Source organism: Pleurodeles waltl, chromosome 10, assembly GCF_031143425.1.
Source record: "Pleurodeles waltl isolate 20211129_DDA chromosome 10, aPleWal1.hap1.20221129, whole genome shotgun sequence".
Lineage (NCBI taxonomy): Eukaryota > Metazoa > Chordata > Amphibia > Caudata > Salamandridae > Pleurodeles > Pleurodeles waltl.
The window spans coordinates 957,193,234-957,207,530 of NC_090449.1; the positions used below are offsets into that span (position 1 = coordinate 957,193,234).

The following is a 14,297-nucleotide window of genomic DNA, read 5'->3' on the forward strand; positions in this document are numbered from 1 at the left end:
AGTGCCACCTTATGTTTCTTAGGTTGAACATTTATTGCAGGGCGCTTTCTGCTTTCCCCCACAGAATGGGCCTACATTGTCTTGGACATACTGTTAATAACAGAATTTGCCAAGTTCGTTGTAATTTATTGAATGAGGCAGAAACTGCCTGTTGTACAGAGGCTTGAATAAAAGTATTCAACTCCTCTTTAATATTGGATTCCTCCTCCATTGTCTCCTGAATTAAAGGAGCGCTGTCAATCTCCATTCTGGCAAGTGCAGAATGAAAAACTATTGTGAATCCAGTGAAAAAAGGCTTAAGAAACCCAAGGGAGTGTTTCCTTGAGAAGGCCCCGCCTATGGGCATGTATGAAGGGAGGGTGAGGGCGTGACGGCAAGTCAATACTAACGGAAGGAAGTGGCCATCGGTATGGAATTACCGAACGGAATAATAATGTAAGGTGAAGCGAAGAAAAACCTGGCGTTGTGGAGACAAAGGTAAGCGTTGCATGCAGTCCCTCAGACATGGCAAGAAATGGCAGCCACTGTCTGAGTGGCGGTTAAAACCATCGCAGTGATGTTAGGAAGCACGAGGGAAACGCGCGATAGGCAGTGCGGCAACGTGCTGACTAGACAAACCTCAGCCAAAGCAGCGCGCAGCCCTAAAACTCTGAAAGGAATAAGCAATTAAATAAATACATACATATAAATATAATGACTGAAATATTAAACTAAGCATGCGAAGTAGTACTTAACTTGATTGCGAGCAGCAAGAAAAGAGAGCTGTTCGCAATCAAGTGACATCATAATATGTGTATTCATTCATGATTGGTTGTTTTTTATTGAACTACGTTTTTCTTCCCAACGGCTCTCTTCTCTTGCCTCTTGGTATTTGTATTTTTTATTGTTGACTGCTGCTGTTCAAGTAAAGCAAGGAAAGATTAGCATAATAGGAGCTTCCGGTCTTGACATAAAATAAATAATGCTCTGCGATAAACATGTTTAAAATTTGTTTAAGAACTCAGTAAAAATAATAAGGGAAGAAATGCAGTGCTTCCTATCCACAAGTAGTCATCCCACCTCCCTCTTTCCCCAAAAAATTGCTATATTTTCACTGGACATCAGCAATTATTAATGACAAGCTTAGACAGTGGCACCCTCCATATGATAGTCCATGACCTGCCTTTTGAAATATGCAAAATAATTAAGGTTAGACAACTATCAGACAGTTTTCATCACCTGAACCATCATACAACCAAAATACCACAAAGTCTCAAAGAAAGCTAGCAAATCCTTTACATCCTATGCAACAAGTCACCGGCATCACGAGGTAGCTCGATTCCACTTCAGATGTGGTGTTTCAGTCCAAGTTTCTTTTTTGACACCCTAGTGCATTTTGGGGGTCATAGTTCTCATTCACTCCAGTTGACGCAGTTGAGCTCACAAATATGAGAACTGTCATTTGTCAAATTTAAAACCAAGACTAGAGCATTGTGCCCCTCGGGATCGAGAACCACATGGTAACATTATTTTCAGTAAAAGAATTACTCTCAATGTGTTTAAGAATCTTTGCTTTATTTATACACTAATGAGGAAGATTGTATACATTTACAAAAGTTATTTGTCTTCCATGATAAATTTAAAAAAATTGAAATATTGAAAACGTAATCATTATGTCAAGTGTGTCAGATCTTTGGGAGGTATTTGCGTAATAAACCAGTATTTATACACATCTTGTTACTCACACACCCCATGGTTGTAGTATCACTTGCACAAAGGTTGTTTCTGTTAGTTTTTTTTTTTTTTTACTTTTACAAGTGTTTCTCTTTATCTTTAAAGTGCAGTTAATTACAAAAAGTACCCTTTGCTTTTATGAGCAGTTACACAGTGTTCAGACAGCCATATTATGTATTCAGTGGTGAGAGGTACATTAAGGTCCTGACATTCTAACGTTTTGCATTGGGGGATCACCACATTTTTGACAGTCCCGACCCAAAAGGCATTTCGGGATTTACTAAGCCATTCAAAGCTGATTTGCTTGGCTTAGTAATAAAAAGAAGCACTACAAGGTTCTGCTATGTTACTGTACCTTGTGTGGGGGAGGCTTTTCATGGGTGGAGCATGGGCATTCACAAGCATCCACCCGTAGAGTTTGATGCAATCCTAGATTTACTAAAGTCTGTATACCTGGGATTGTGGACAAATATTGTGCCTACCAAAAGCTGGTGTAACAAGGAGAAATGTTGTTGTTTCTTCTCATTCGTTCCTCTTTGCAGGTGTGCGGCATTCTGCAGCATGTATACAAAGAGGAACTCCACTTTAGTAAATAGTTTTTGTGCTAGAAGGGATTGTATAGATAGGCTGTTAGATCCACTGTGTCTTCCAATTTTAGGCAACAAATCGAGAAATCACTTGATGAGTGACATTACAATGGACAACATTGCATTCTCAGTCTCAGACCTGCCCACCTTCAAATCCCAGGGTGAAGATGGCTTACTGGGAGAATTTTACACAACTTGTAATCCTCATGTAATCAACTACCTTTAAATTGGCTGAAGAGAAAGGGTCACTGTGCCCCATGTCTCACATAGCTAATATCTTTCCATTTCCCAGATCCTCATAAAGATATTGGCCAACGGGTTAAAATAGGTCATCCCCTCCCTTGTCCATAGCTCTTAAGTAGGATTTGTCCCTGGACAATCTTCTAGGAACCAGGTACTAACCATAGCTCATTTTCTGTGGGTTTGAACGAAACCCATGATTGTCCATCAATGCCAAAAAGGCGTTTGACACGGTGGAGTGGCATTAGCTTTTTCAGACAATGGTGCAGATCAGTCATTATCAAGAGTCATTGAAAGGTTGATTGACTCTATAATTAATTCGCCAACTGCCCAAATAAACTGTGGGTGTTTCTTATCAAATCCAATATGTATCAAAACGGGAAATAGGCGGGATTGATTCTTTCCTTTCTGTTCCTCAATGGTGGGCCCACTCAAGGGTCGGCTGTATGCAGAGGACATTTTGGTTACACTTTCGGAACTGGTCTCCTCTTTACCTCCCTTGATGTCGGTTTTCTGTTTCTCTGGATAGTAAATAAATGAAACAAATGTGAAGAGATGCTTTTGTGCTTGAGTACCACTTGTGTAAACATATCTGGTCTCCCAGTAAGGTATGCTCCTAGACGACTCAAATTCTTGGGTGTTTTTCAGTTGCTGGACTGGTGAATCTAGTTGAACATAAAATTCATCCATTACTTATCCAAACATGCCCAGTGTATGAACATTATGGCTCCTAAATCTATTAATGTAGGGTAGTGGTCTGGCTGTTACAATGGTGGTGGCAACCCGCTTTAATTATGTCCTCGGTATGATACCTGTGATAGTATAGGAGACACTCAAGGAACGAATCAAAAAAGTCATAAAAAAATTACTGATGGGCAACATGTGGCTGCGACTGAAAATAGACAAGCTATAGGCACATACTGAATCCGAGGTGTTGTATTTTCCTCACATATCCTCATATTATCTTGCCAATTACCTGTCACAGCTAAGCTACTTTCATATGTAAACACTTGACACCCCCTCCATTGGTTGCTCATGAAAGCTAGTATCTTGGATGCGGAACACACGTTTTCTCCATTAAACAAACATTGGCTCATCCAATCAACAACGCTCTGCCTGTTGCAAGCTTGGAAGCATGCAGAAAGGCTACTTCAGGATGATCCATGAGTGCTCAAATCTGCTCCACTCTGGCACATCTGGGGCTTACTAATAGATACTGCCTCAATATGCCATATCCTCTTGCAAGAAAAAGGGCATATCACTGGGAGTAAAAAGTGTTGACATGCAATGTCTTAAGTCATTTCTATACATGAAGAAGACATACCAAATTTTCCATGTCACAATGTTGGAAAAATACTTAAATAAGTAATTGTCTGTGCCACACTGGGAACTACATCGAGCACTTTACCAAAGACCCCAATTAGAACATGTTTTAGGAGATTTTGAGAACTTTGAGAGTCATATAGGGCTTTTGTAGACAATTGATTAAACGTAAACTCCCTACACCCACCTCATTAGTGGCTAATCATTGCTGGTAAGCTGCACTCCATGCAGAATTCCTTATTGAGAACCGGATGTCCCATTCAGCATTTATGACCGAGAGAAACAAGGCTCAAATTGTCGTACCTTAAACTTCTTCCAAACTGGTTTTGTACTTCACAATGCTTACTCAGAATAGGTACTCTCCTACATTCAGACAGACAGACAGATATGATCTTTTACATATTATTTGGGAAGGTGGTAGTATCGGACAATAGTAGGCTGAACTGTGGTGAGCCCCAGTGCAGAAAATGGGTTTTTCTAATTTAAACCCCTTTGATTCTTTGCATTTTTCTTTTGTGAATGGAATTTTACTGTGACGGAGTCTCACTATCTAAATCCCATGGTACAATTTGGGAAAAAGAGGAAAGTGCTATCAGCCGGTATCCACCTTTTAAGATAAGGCTGCTCTGCGCAGCTTAGTATTATCTTGGCTGGTTACATGAAATTGTGTGAGCACACATGTGCAAGTGTGTTCAGGTTGAGTGTGTGAGACTACCAGCAAGTTTAGCATGGTATCTGTGCACAACTTGTCTGTCTCAGTTGGGACTATTCAGGGATTGCTGACCAGGTGAAGGCCTTGTAATGTGAATGGGCCTTCATAGTGTAGGTCTGTAGTGATTACTTAATGTCTGTGTGCTCCCTGCATCATACCTTATGGGTAAAATCTGTGCCACCACACCGTTTAGCTAGAGATATCAGTCAGGCATCAATTTTTGGGTAAACAGCTACAAAGTGTGCAAATCTATTGCCATGTTTGTGATAATTGCATCCCCTTATCACATATTGAGGATTGTCATATTTCCATAGCTCAGACATACTCAGTTCCCATGCCTTTGTCCTCCCCACTGGTCAAGTTAATTACTCTGCCAGGCATCAGGTGGATTGATGGCCTTCTCATACACTAGAGCCACTAGCAATGCTTGGCCCAGTTCCTGGGAAAGGTAAGAGTAGGTATGAAATCTGCATGTATTAATTAACTGTTCACACTGCACCAGGCCTGGTCAAACCCAAGACCATGGACACAAAGGAGGAAGGCCAGACTAAAGACAGGTGGGGCTCCCACTTGGCGGGAAGGGATCAGGCAACTGTGTCAGGTAGGACAGATTTTAAGTTCTCAGGAAAGGTCTTTTCAGGTATCCCTTGACGCTACCATGTTTAAATGTCCCAAATTGCTGTGCAAGAAGGTTGGGGCAGGAATGGAGTGATCATTTGTCCCCTCTGGGTTGGGCAGAGATGCTTACCTTCTAGAACTTTTCAAACCTTTTAATAACCTCTGCACAAGGGTTGACACTTGAAAAGGCACTGGACCTGAGCCTGCAACACTGGAGTAATGCCCAGGTGGAAGGAAAAAGACTCCTGAACCTCTAAATGGATGGATATTGGGACACTGAAACTTCAGCTGGCATCAAGGACATGAATGGACCCTCTGGGTGACTCTGGAGGGTGTCCTGAGATGACACAGGGCTGCCTTGCAAGTTGGGAGGAGTCTGTGAGACCAGGGAATGCAGCAAGGAGGGTGTTCTACTTGTTAACTGTGGCGGGCTGTGGAAGACAGTGGACAGAAAGGGTTGAGCTTAAGAAGTCAAGAGAGAGGACCGATCTGGTGAAGATAGCCTTGAAACTCAAGTTACTCAACAAAAAGCAGATTTAAAAGCCAAGAGTCCTGAGAAAATGCATCTGTGGCTAGAGCTAATACCCATGAGACAAATTTGACCAAAATGAGAATATCAGTCCAATTGTGTCAAAGAAAAAAGCTCCTGAAGATCAGTGTGAGTAGTGCTCTGCTATGACTTCTAGAATTTCCAAAAAGGAAGGCCAGGACACCGGAGCTGGCCACATCACAATTTGATTGTTGTTTTATGGGGCGGAGGCATGCATTAGGCCCTCTTCCTGAAATGCTTGTTGGTTCCAGGACCATATACCCCTGGATTTGAAGCAAATGCAACCTGTCCCTCAGGACCCTATCACAGTGGGACAGAAGAAGCAAAAAAGGAGAGTCACTGCACAACAGGTGGCTAGTGGTTCCATCTCATGCTCTCCATACCCATGTCTGGAGGGAGATAGGGGGTGAAGCACTAAAGGAACTGCTCTGTATTGGAGAGAGAATTCTGGCTCTTGTGCCAGCTCAGGAAGGTGTTGGCTGTGCAGAGGGCTGTTTGGAGATTCATGTGGCAAGGGCAGAGAGGGGAGTCCACAGAAGTAGGCTTCTCTCTCTTCCCTAGCCTTGCCACATGCCTGGTGTGTCGTCAAAGGGGCAGGGGCCTCTGGCCTCTAAAAAAAAGTGAAGCACAGGGCGAGGCCACAGGTTGAAGGGAAAAGAAGGCCTCAGGGAAAGCTCAAATCCACTCATTCAATTATCATGCCTTGGGCACCAGGAGCACACCAGAGGCCTCTGAGGTGGCCTAGAACATAGCATATTGTGTCTTGGAGTGCCCATTAAAGGGAAGAGACACCACAAATGATTTGTAGAGCATTCTGAGGGCTGCCAGGAGTGCAGCAGCTTCTACCAGAGCCCCACATAGTTTTCCACCTTTTCTTACCAAAAGTCTCCCGGGAGTTGCATCAACACCCCCGGGAGATGTTTTCAAGGTTTTTAAGCAATCCTGGTGCTTGTGCATTGCACATGGGCTCTAGAGTGCAGGGACCCCTGTTGGTGTGTACCAAAGCTGAAATAGTAGCAGTCTAAAATAGAAAAACAATTCTGGCCCACACTGAATTGTTATAAAAATATGTTTTATTGAACATATTTACATGAACAGTGGGTTATTATATGTACCAATGAAGGTCATTGAGAGATGGTACCAGCTAAGTATAATGTAATTTTCAATGATTTAAATGCCACATTTCTACATTTATGACTGTATTTACACCCTGACAAAGCCAGTAGACCTGACTTCCTATGATTTCACCCTATGATGTTGTGTCTTTGCATATGTATAGGAGTATTGTGATTTTTGTTCATGACCTACTAGGGTGACAGTTGTTCCGTGTCAGTCACAAAAGGTATTTCCATCTACCTGAGTATATATAAAAAACTGAGGGCCTAATTTAGAATTTGATGAATGGGTTACTCCTGCGAGATGCAGGTTTTCTTCACACAACTGCAGCTATGCAGTGGTTCTGCGTATGATGCGTTGGTTCAGAATGTGATGCATTGCAGCTGCTCCAGCAATAGGTGATGCATCAATTTTGAAGGTGAAGCGCCAGTTCCTGGGGGTGATACTCTGGGTGCCCTTCACACAATGATGAGGATGCACTGACAAAGGTGAAGATGCTCCGGTTCCAAAGAGGATGGCTGGGTTCTGGTTGAAGCATCACATTATACCCACTTTCAAGGGCCCAGGGCTGGGTTGGCACCACTTTGCAGGACAAGACTTGCAGCAATCAAAGTTCAGGTGATGTAGCAGGCTGAGTTTAAGTCTTTTGTGTCCCTGAGAATTCAGAAATTAGGAGACCATTCAGCTGGCCCTTGGAGTCACTCTGGGTTATAGAGATGTAGTTCCAGTCCTTCTCACTCCCAGTCATGAGGGCAGCAGGTCAGCTCAGCAAAGCAGGAGCCCAGCAGAGTAGCAGCTCAGCAGAGTCTTTGAAGTAGCACAGCAGTTCTTCTTCCTAGTAGAGTAGCCACAGGTCCAGAAGTGTACCTGTGTCAGAGGTCGAGTACTTATACTCAGTTTTGCCTTTGCAGTGGGGGAGATTTCAAAGAAAGGTCGTTTTAGTGCACAGAGGTCGGTCCTTCTTGCTCTGGCTCCTTCTCACTATGTGGGGGGAGTGGCATGCAGCCCTTTGTGTTTGGCAGGACACTGCCCATTCAGGTGTCCCTCCCATCCTGCCCAGGATGGTCCATCAGGCAGTGGATGGCCTATCAGTCACACCTAGGCTCCTTTTGTGTGTGGCTCTCTTGATGCAATGCACAAGCCTGGCTGCCACCCCTCTCCAGATGTGTATTGGAGCTAGGCAGTAGGCACTAAATGGCTGAAGTAAGAAAATGCCACCTGTCTAAAAGTAAAAACAGGGTGATCTATGTAATGCTTTAATTAATCTCAACCACTGGCAAATGTTCGGGCTGCATCCAAATATATATATATTTTCTGCCCACAATGCCACCCCAGCTTGAACCTAGCCTTATGCAAATTAGTCATGACCCTGCTCCCTGTGGGAACTGTCCAGCCCGAACTGCCAGGCCAGGTCGTCCCTGGACTGGAATCAAGCACCCTGGGACCAGTTTCGGGGCATCACCCCTCATCAACCAGGCTAGCTTGAATCCAGAAGCACGGTGAGCCCAGGACCTTGTTATTTTTACACAAACTCCTGTTTACACCCAAATCAGGATTGCCACAACTGTGTATTGAGTGAAGTACTGGAGGCCATGGACCACCAGTTTGTTTTAAAACTTGATTTTTCCCATGATGTTACATGGTTCCAATCCACATCTATTGTTCTCATGTTCTATGAAAGCAATAGAAAAAGGTTTCAGGTTTTTCCATGTCATGTTTTGGGAACCAGTAAACAGAAGCTGCACTTAAGATACACTGCAACTACACAAAACTGATATTTCAAAAACCCTAATGAATACACCCCACAGCTTTATTTCTAGGCTATTAAGCTCTTGAAGCAATTGTTGTGCTTACCGCTTCAATGGCTACGTTCTGTAGGAACATAACATGAACTGGAAAATGAGTTTGGATAATGTTTTTTAGGGCTGCAGAATTATGAAGTCCTATTTTTGGTAACAATCCTGACTGAAAAGAGGAGGGGATAAAAGCAGCACAGCAGGCCTGCAGGCACAACTACTACAAATATGACATATATTTCGAATGAGATGTTCATTGTGGGCACAGTTCATGCTCTTTCTCTAAAGCTATTATTGTCAGCCAGCCATATTGCCATCATTGTTATATCGTTGCACTTTGTTAGCGGCAATCTCTATCAGGTCTGAAAGCGGCACTGTAGACTTGTCCGTCTTCAATCTGCTATAGGCTTTTTGCTGCCACATATTGTTTCCTAGGCAACCGCACTCGATCTTAAATTGCATGGAAGATGAGCAGGTGAGGTGTTAAGTAAAAAGAAATAGATAGAACGGACAGTATGCATTTCATAGCACATTTTTTCGTTTTTTTGTACAGGTCTGCACAATATTGATTTTCTCCTTTGCTATGTTTTTCTACAGAGAGTGAATCTGTCCTTCGATTTTCCATTTTATGGCCATTTCCTTCGTGAAATTACAGTGGCAACTGGGGGTAAGTGGCTTTTACCAGTTTACATTGTGTAGACTGACAAGGTCAGATAATACAGAAATTGGAGCTTTAGATATCGTGAAGTGATGAAGCTTGCATTAGAAAAACGTGTTCCCACATCAATATGATAGCAGGGATCAGCGAAGAAAACTCGAGAGAAAAGCACTTGCTGTGGAAGCATGGATAACTGTTGCTTGCAGACTCTTGGCTGGAGTGTAATAATTGTTCATTATACGAAAAGATGTGCGTTTAAACTCAGTAATTGTTTAACACAGTGATACAATCATATTGCATGTTCACATAAATGTTCTTGTTAATCATAACGTAATAAATTACTAAACTGACCTTGATTCTCAAACACTCGATGAAGTCCTCTCTAAGAAATAAAGATATGAGCGCTTGCAAATACTCTAACCAGTGCCAGTGGCGCAAGGTAGCATTAAAACCCATCCTTGTTCACCCAGTGTGCCACTTTAGTCGATGCCCACCTAATGCAAATCAGTACTGACCGTATTGCTGATGGAAACACTGCATACTGAACCTTGGTCATCTCACCACTCCACCCTACAACCCTCTGTTATTTAGTTGAGAAATTTGAGATTTACAACTCCTGAGCACTGAGCTACGCCCCTAACTACCGGATTACACAAAAAGTGCAATTGGGGTTACTGTTGAACTCTCCTTTGAAGTCTCGGCCATGGTTGGATGTCGGAAAGGAATACACAAGTGACTGTGAAGCTGGGCCATCTCATATTGGGCTTTGCTGGCAGAGTACAGAGCCAATTGCCTATATTATGCGTTGACAGTGTGTAAAGCTGGTTCAGTTAACCCAATATTGATCCAAGTTAGTACATTATTTTAGACAGTACAGCTCAAAAACAGAAAGAGATAAACCTTGCCTGCTGTTTCTGAGCACTTTGACTCAGAAATATCAGCTAAAATGAATTCACTGTGCACGATGCAGACACAAAAACAGGCGGTCTGCTCTGTACCACCATATCCCATCACGATATGCCCCCTGGGTCTCATGGATGTCATTTAGGAGCCACCAGGGGTTGCAGCTGTGGCCCCTGGCTTGCCCCTTGTGACCTCTGGCACTGGCTTTGCGACCCCTAACTTCAGAGGTGGCAAAATCAGTACCTCCAAACACAGATTTGAGACTCCTTTCTCGTTGTTTTCTCAAATGTGTTCAACATACTAATAGTAAATAATTTTTGATTATTCTTTATTAGTGTAATGAAATTACAATTAGCTGGACTATGTCCCTGCTCAGCAGCTGAGGTAAGTAAAAATGCTTTTAAATGTATGCTGTGTGTTTGCTTGAGGGGGGGAGTGTGTGTTTGTGTGAAAGAAAGTGTGTGTAAGTGTGAATGTGTGGATGTATAAGCTTGTGTGTGTGAATGAAATTGAAGGTCAAAGAGCGTGTGATGTCACTTCCGCTACCCCTGGCATTTTAGTGAATTGACGTTCATGCATGGTCTCTGCTTTTTTTCACCTGTTTTCACAAAAAAGCTTGATAAGATGTTTTTCTTCATAGAACCTCATCTTTGTGCTTATTACTGCACTTACAAATCTGAAAAGGGAATTTTATCAGTAACTCTTCCAATCCCTAAGTTACTTTTAAGGTACTGGTTATGCATTACAAAAACCTAATGCTGCAAAAAAGTGTTGATGGTCAACTGAAATTTCACAGATCTTCTCACATTCTTCAGTTCAGCATGCATTTATCGTTATTATTTTTCAACTTTAATCTAGATGTTTTATTGAAAGCCGAGCACAAAGCATTGTCATCTTGAGTAATATTGCAATAAAATGATTGAATGATAAGGAGCCTGGCGATTCATCAAAAACTGGTTTATGAATTCAGTAATTAATTATGGTCGAGGTTTTTCTTCTAGTGAGCAAAGAAAGTTGCTCAAAACCTAGCAGAGGAATCATACTCCTTCTTAAGCAATGACTGAAAGTTTTAGCTCAGTTTCTATTCTCTCCAAACGGTCTGACTAGCCTGCTTTAACTTATAGATTTCATGACTAAAGAGTCAAGTAAAGTAAAAAAAAATTATTAGATTTTGACAAATCATAAAAGAACACACATTTTAATAAAAGCAATCATCTGCAAAATAATAAACAAAGCAATAAAAACCAAAGTAACATATAACATATCTTAATAAAAATGTTCACATATCAAATCAATGAAATTCAAAAACTAAACTACTAAAATCATTCAAGAAATTCCTTCTATGAGGCAAATCTTCTTCCTAATACCAAATCTATCCCAAACATAAAGCTGATTACCTTCAGCCGTAATGTTTTTTTTTTTTTTTTTTTTTTTTTTTTCAAATTTTATTTTATTTTAATATGTCGGAGGGAGGGGGTTACATGAGAAAAAAAAGAAGAAGACATAATATATCCGTGTGAAGAAAGTAAAGTAAACAAAACAACGGGAGAAAGAAGACCTTTAAAAAAAACCTCAGTTATATATATCACATATCGAAACAATTAGCATTTTTTTTTTTTTTTTTTTTTTAAACTGTGTCTTGATATTCCAACCATCTAGTCAGTGGTGCCCACATTCGTTCTCCTCTATGTCTCTTCTTATGACCCTTTAACTTATAAAGACTTAATTCAGTATTATAGATGGTAAGTAATCTAGAGCGTCAATTCTCAAACGTGGGGGGTTCTTTTTTGAGCCAATCTGTAGCAATACATAAGCGGTATATTGCCATGGACAAAAATAAAAATCGCCTTATTTTATACAGTGCAGGTTCCGTACTTTCAGGTGAGTCCACGACTCCCAATACTACCAGCATAACAGTAACCTGAATATTGCAATGCGTGATCTTCTTAAGGAATACCTCTATCTCATTTAATATTCCCTGCAACATTGGGCATACAAAGAACATATGCATTATCTCAGCTTCAACTTCCCCACATCGATTGCAGCTTCCAGAGGATATCCCCCACTTTTTCAGTTTTGCTGGAGTATAATATAAGTCCATCAGTGTTTTGTAATGCTGGGTTTTCAAATTAGCTGATAGAAATGTTGTCTCAGCCATGGCTAAGGATTGGTCCACCCACTCTCCAGCCACCCCAAATCGTGCAATCCATCTCTCATTCTGTTGTGCCATATCATCTACTTGTAGCTCTGTTAGTAACTTATATAACTTGCCAATCTTTGCCCCATTTTTAACAGCCTCAACTACCGGGATCTCCGACAACTGTACTGTAACGCACTTCTGAGACTGTAAAAAATTTCGTATTTGCAAAAATTTAAAAAAATGGGTCTTAGGTAAGCCGAATTGAGACTGCAGATCCGTAAATGATTTATAACCGGATTTACAATACAAGTCTCCGACTTTATTTATTCCCCTAGAACGCCAAAAATCTAGTATGGGATCCCTAAAGATATGATTTGGGATAGCTGAAAATTTCACTGGTGTATAAGCCGTAATCTTTCCCAGTCCCATACTCCGTTTTATCTGAGCCCAAACCTTGAAGGCGGACAAAAAAGGCTTAAATCTTACTTTTTTAAAGTAACTTGGTTCCTCAAATTTTGATAACCAACCACTTGCCTCCCCACCCGCCATCATAGTATAAATAGGGGTTGATTTTACTTCTTCATTACCCTTAAAACTTCCCCTTATAAGTTCATCCATATGTTGAAGGCAACAGGCGTAGTAATACAGTGTAAAATTAGGGACTGACCACCCGCCTCGATCTTTGGGAAGTGTCATATACTTCATTGCCCTTCTCGTTTTAGCATACCCCCATAAAAAATTATTCCCCATCTTTTCCAATCTTTTAAGCCATTTTTTATCAACCTCAAGGGGAATAGCCCGAAATAAATATAGGATTTTTGGCAGAACCATCATTTTCAATACATTGCAGCGACCCTCTAGCGATAAGTGCAAATTATGCATTCGGTCTAAATCCCTCTTTATTCTATTTAATAATGGGATAAAATTAATTTCCACCAACCGATTAACCACTGATGTAATCTTCACCCCCAAATACACTGCTTCAGATACCAATCGTCTATCTACTAGTGAAACGTGCCCAGAACATACTATTTGTGTTTTATCTGAGTTCAGCTTATATCCGGAGTATTTTCCGAACTCTCTTGCCTCTATTTCTATTGCCCCAATAGCTTCCTCCGTATTGCTTGTCACTATAGCTACATCATCAGCATATGCAAACACCTTATATGTTTCTCCATGATATAATAGAGGTTGAATATTTTTGCATTCTTCTAATCTCAGCAAGAAAGAATCAATATATAGAGCAAAGAGCAAGGGGGAACATGGACACCCTTGTCTAGTCCCCCTAGAGATTAAGATAGTATCTGATTCCAAACCAGCAATGCAAATTCTAGCTTTTGGGGCTACATATAGAGTTTTTATAGCTGTAATATATCCACTCCCTATACCTTTCCAGCGCATGACTTCCCATAGAAACTTCCACGATACACGATCGAATGCCTTCTCGGCATCCAAAAGTAATAATCCTAAATTTGTTTGATATAGTTCTGCAAGATCAAACATGGCTATTATTCTTCTTATATGATCTATTGTATCTCTACCCGGAATAAACCCATGTTGTTGTTTTCTAACCAGCCTGACTATCACATTTGCCAATCTACTGGCCAAAATCTTTGCATAAATCTTTCCATCTACGTTTAACAAAGATATGGGTCTGTATGAACTGGGGAACTCTGTTGATTTATCCTTTTTTTTTAGTACTATGATACTTGCACATTCCCACGATAAGGGTGCCTGACCTGCCTGCGCTATACAAAAAATGCTATGCATATCCTTTTTAATGTCTATCAGGAAGGTCTTGTAAAATTCAAGTGGTATTGCATCCGGTCCAGCAGCTTTCTCTGTTGCCAGGGAGCTTACTGCCTCAATTATCTCATCAATACGAATTGGTGCATCTAATGTAATTTGTTCCTCAGAAGAGAGCCTTGTACTCTTTAATCC

The 14,297-nt window shown here is 41.2% G+C and overlaps 1 protein-coding gene across 1 annotated transcript in view; it reads left to right on the plus strand.

The window, feature by feature from the left end:
* Positions 1-14,297, plus strand: part of PLXDC2 (plexin domain containing 2) — a 1,436,917-nt gene that overhangs the window by 683,781 nt on the left and 738,839 nt on the right. The window contains exon 4 of the mRNA XM_069211779.1: positions 9,253-9,322. Within this exon, the coding sequence (XP_069067880.1) occupies positions 9,253-9,322 (70 nt within the window). The remainder of the gene's footprint in view (positions 1-9,252; positions 9,323-14,297) is intronic.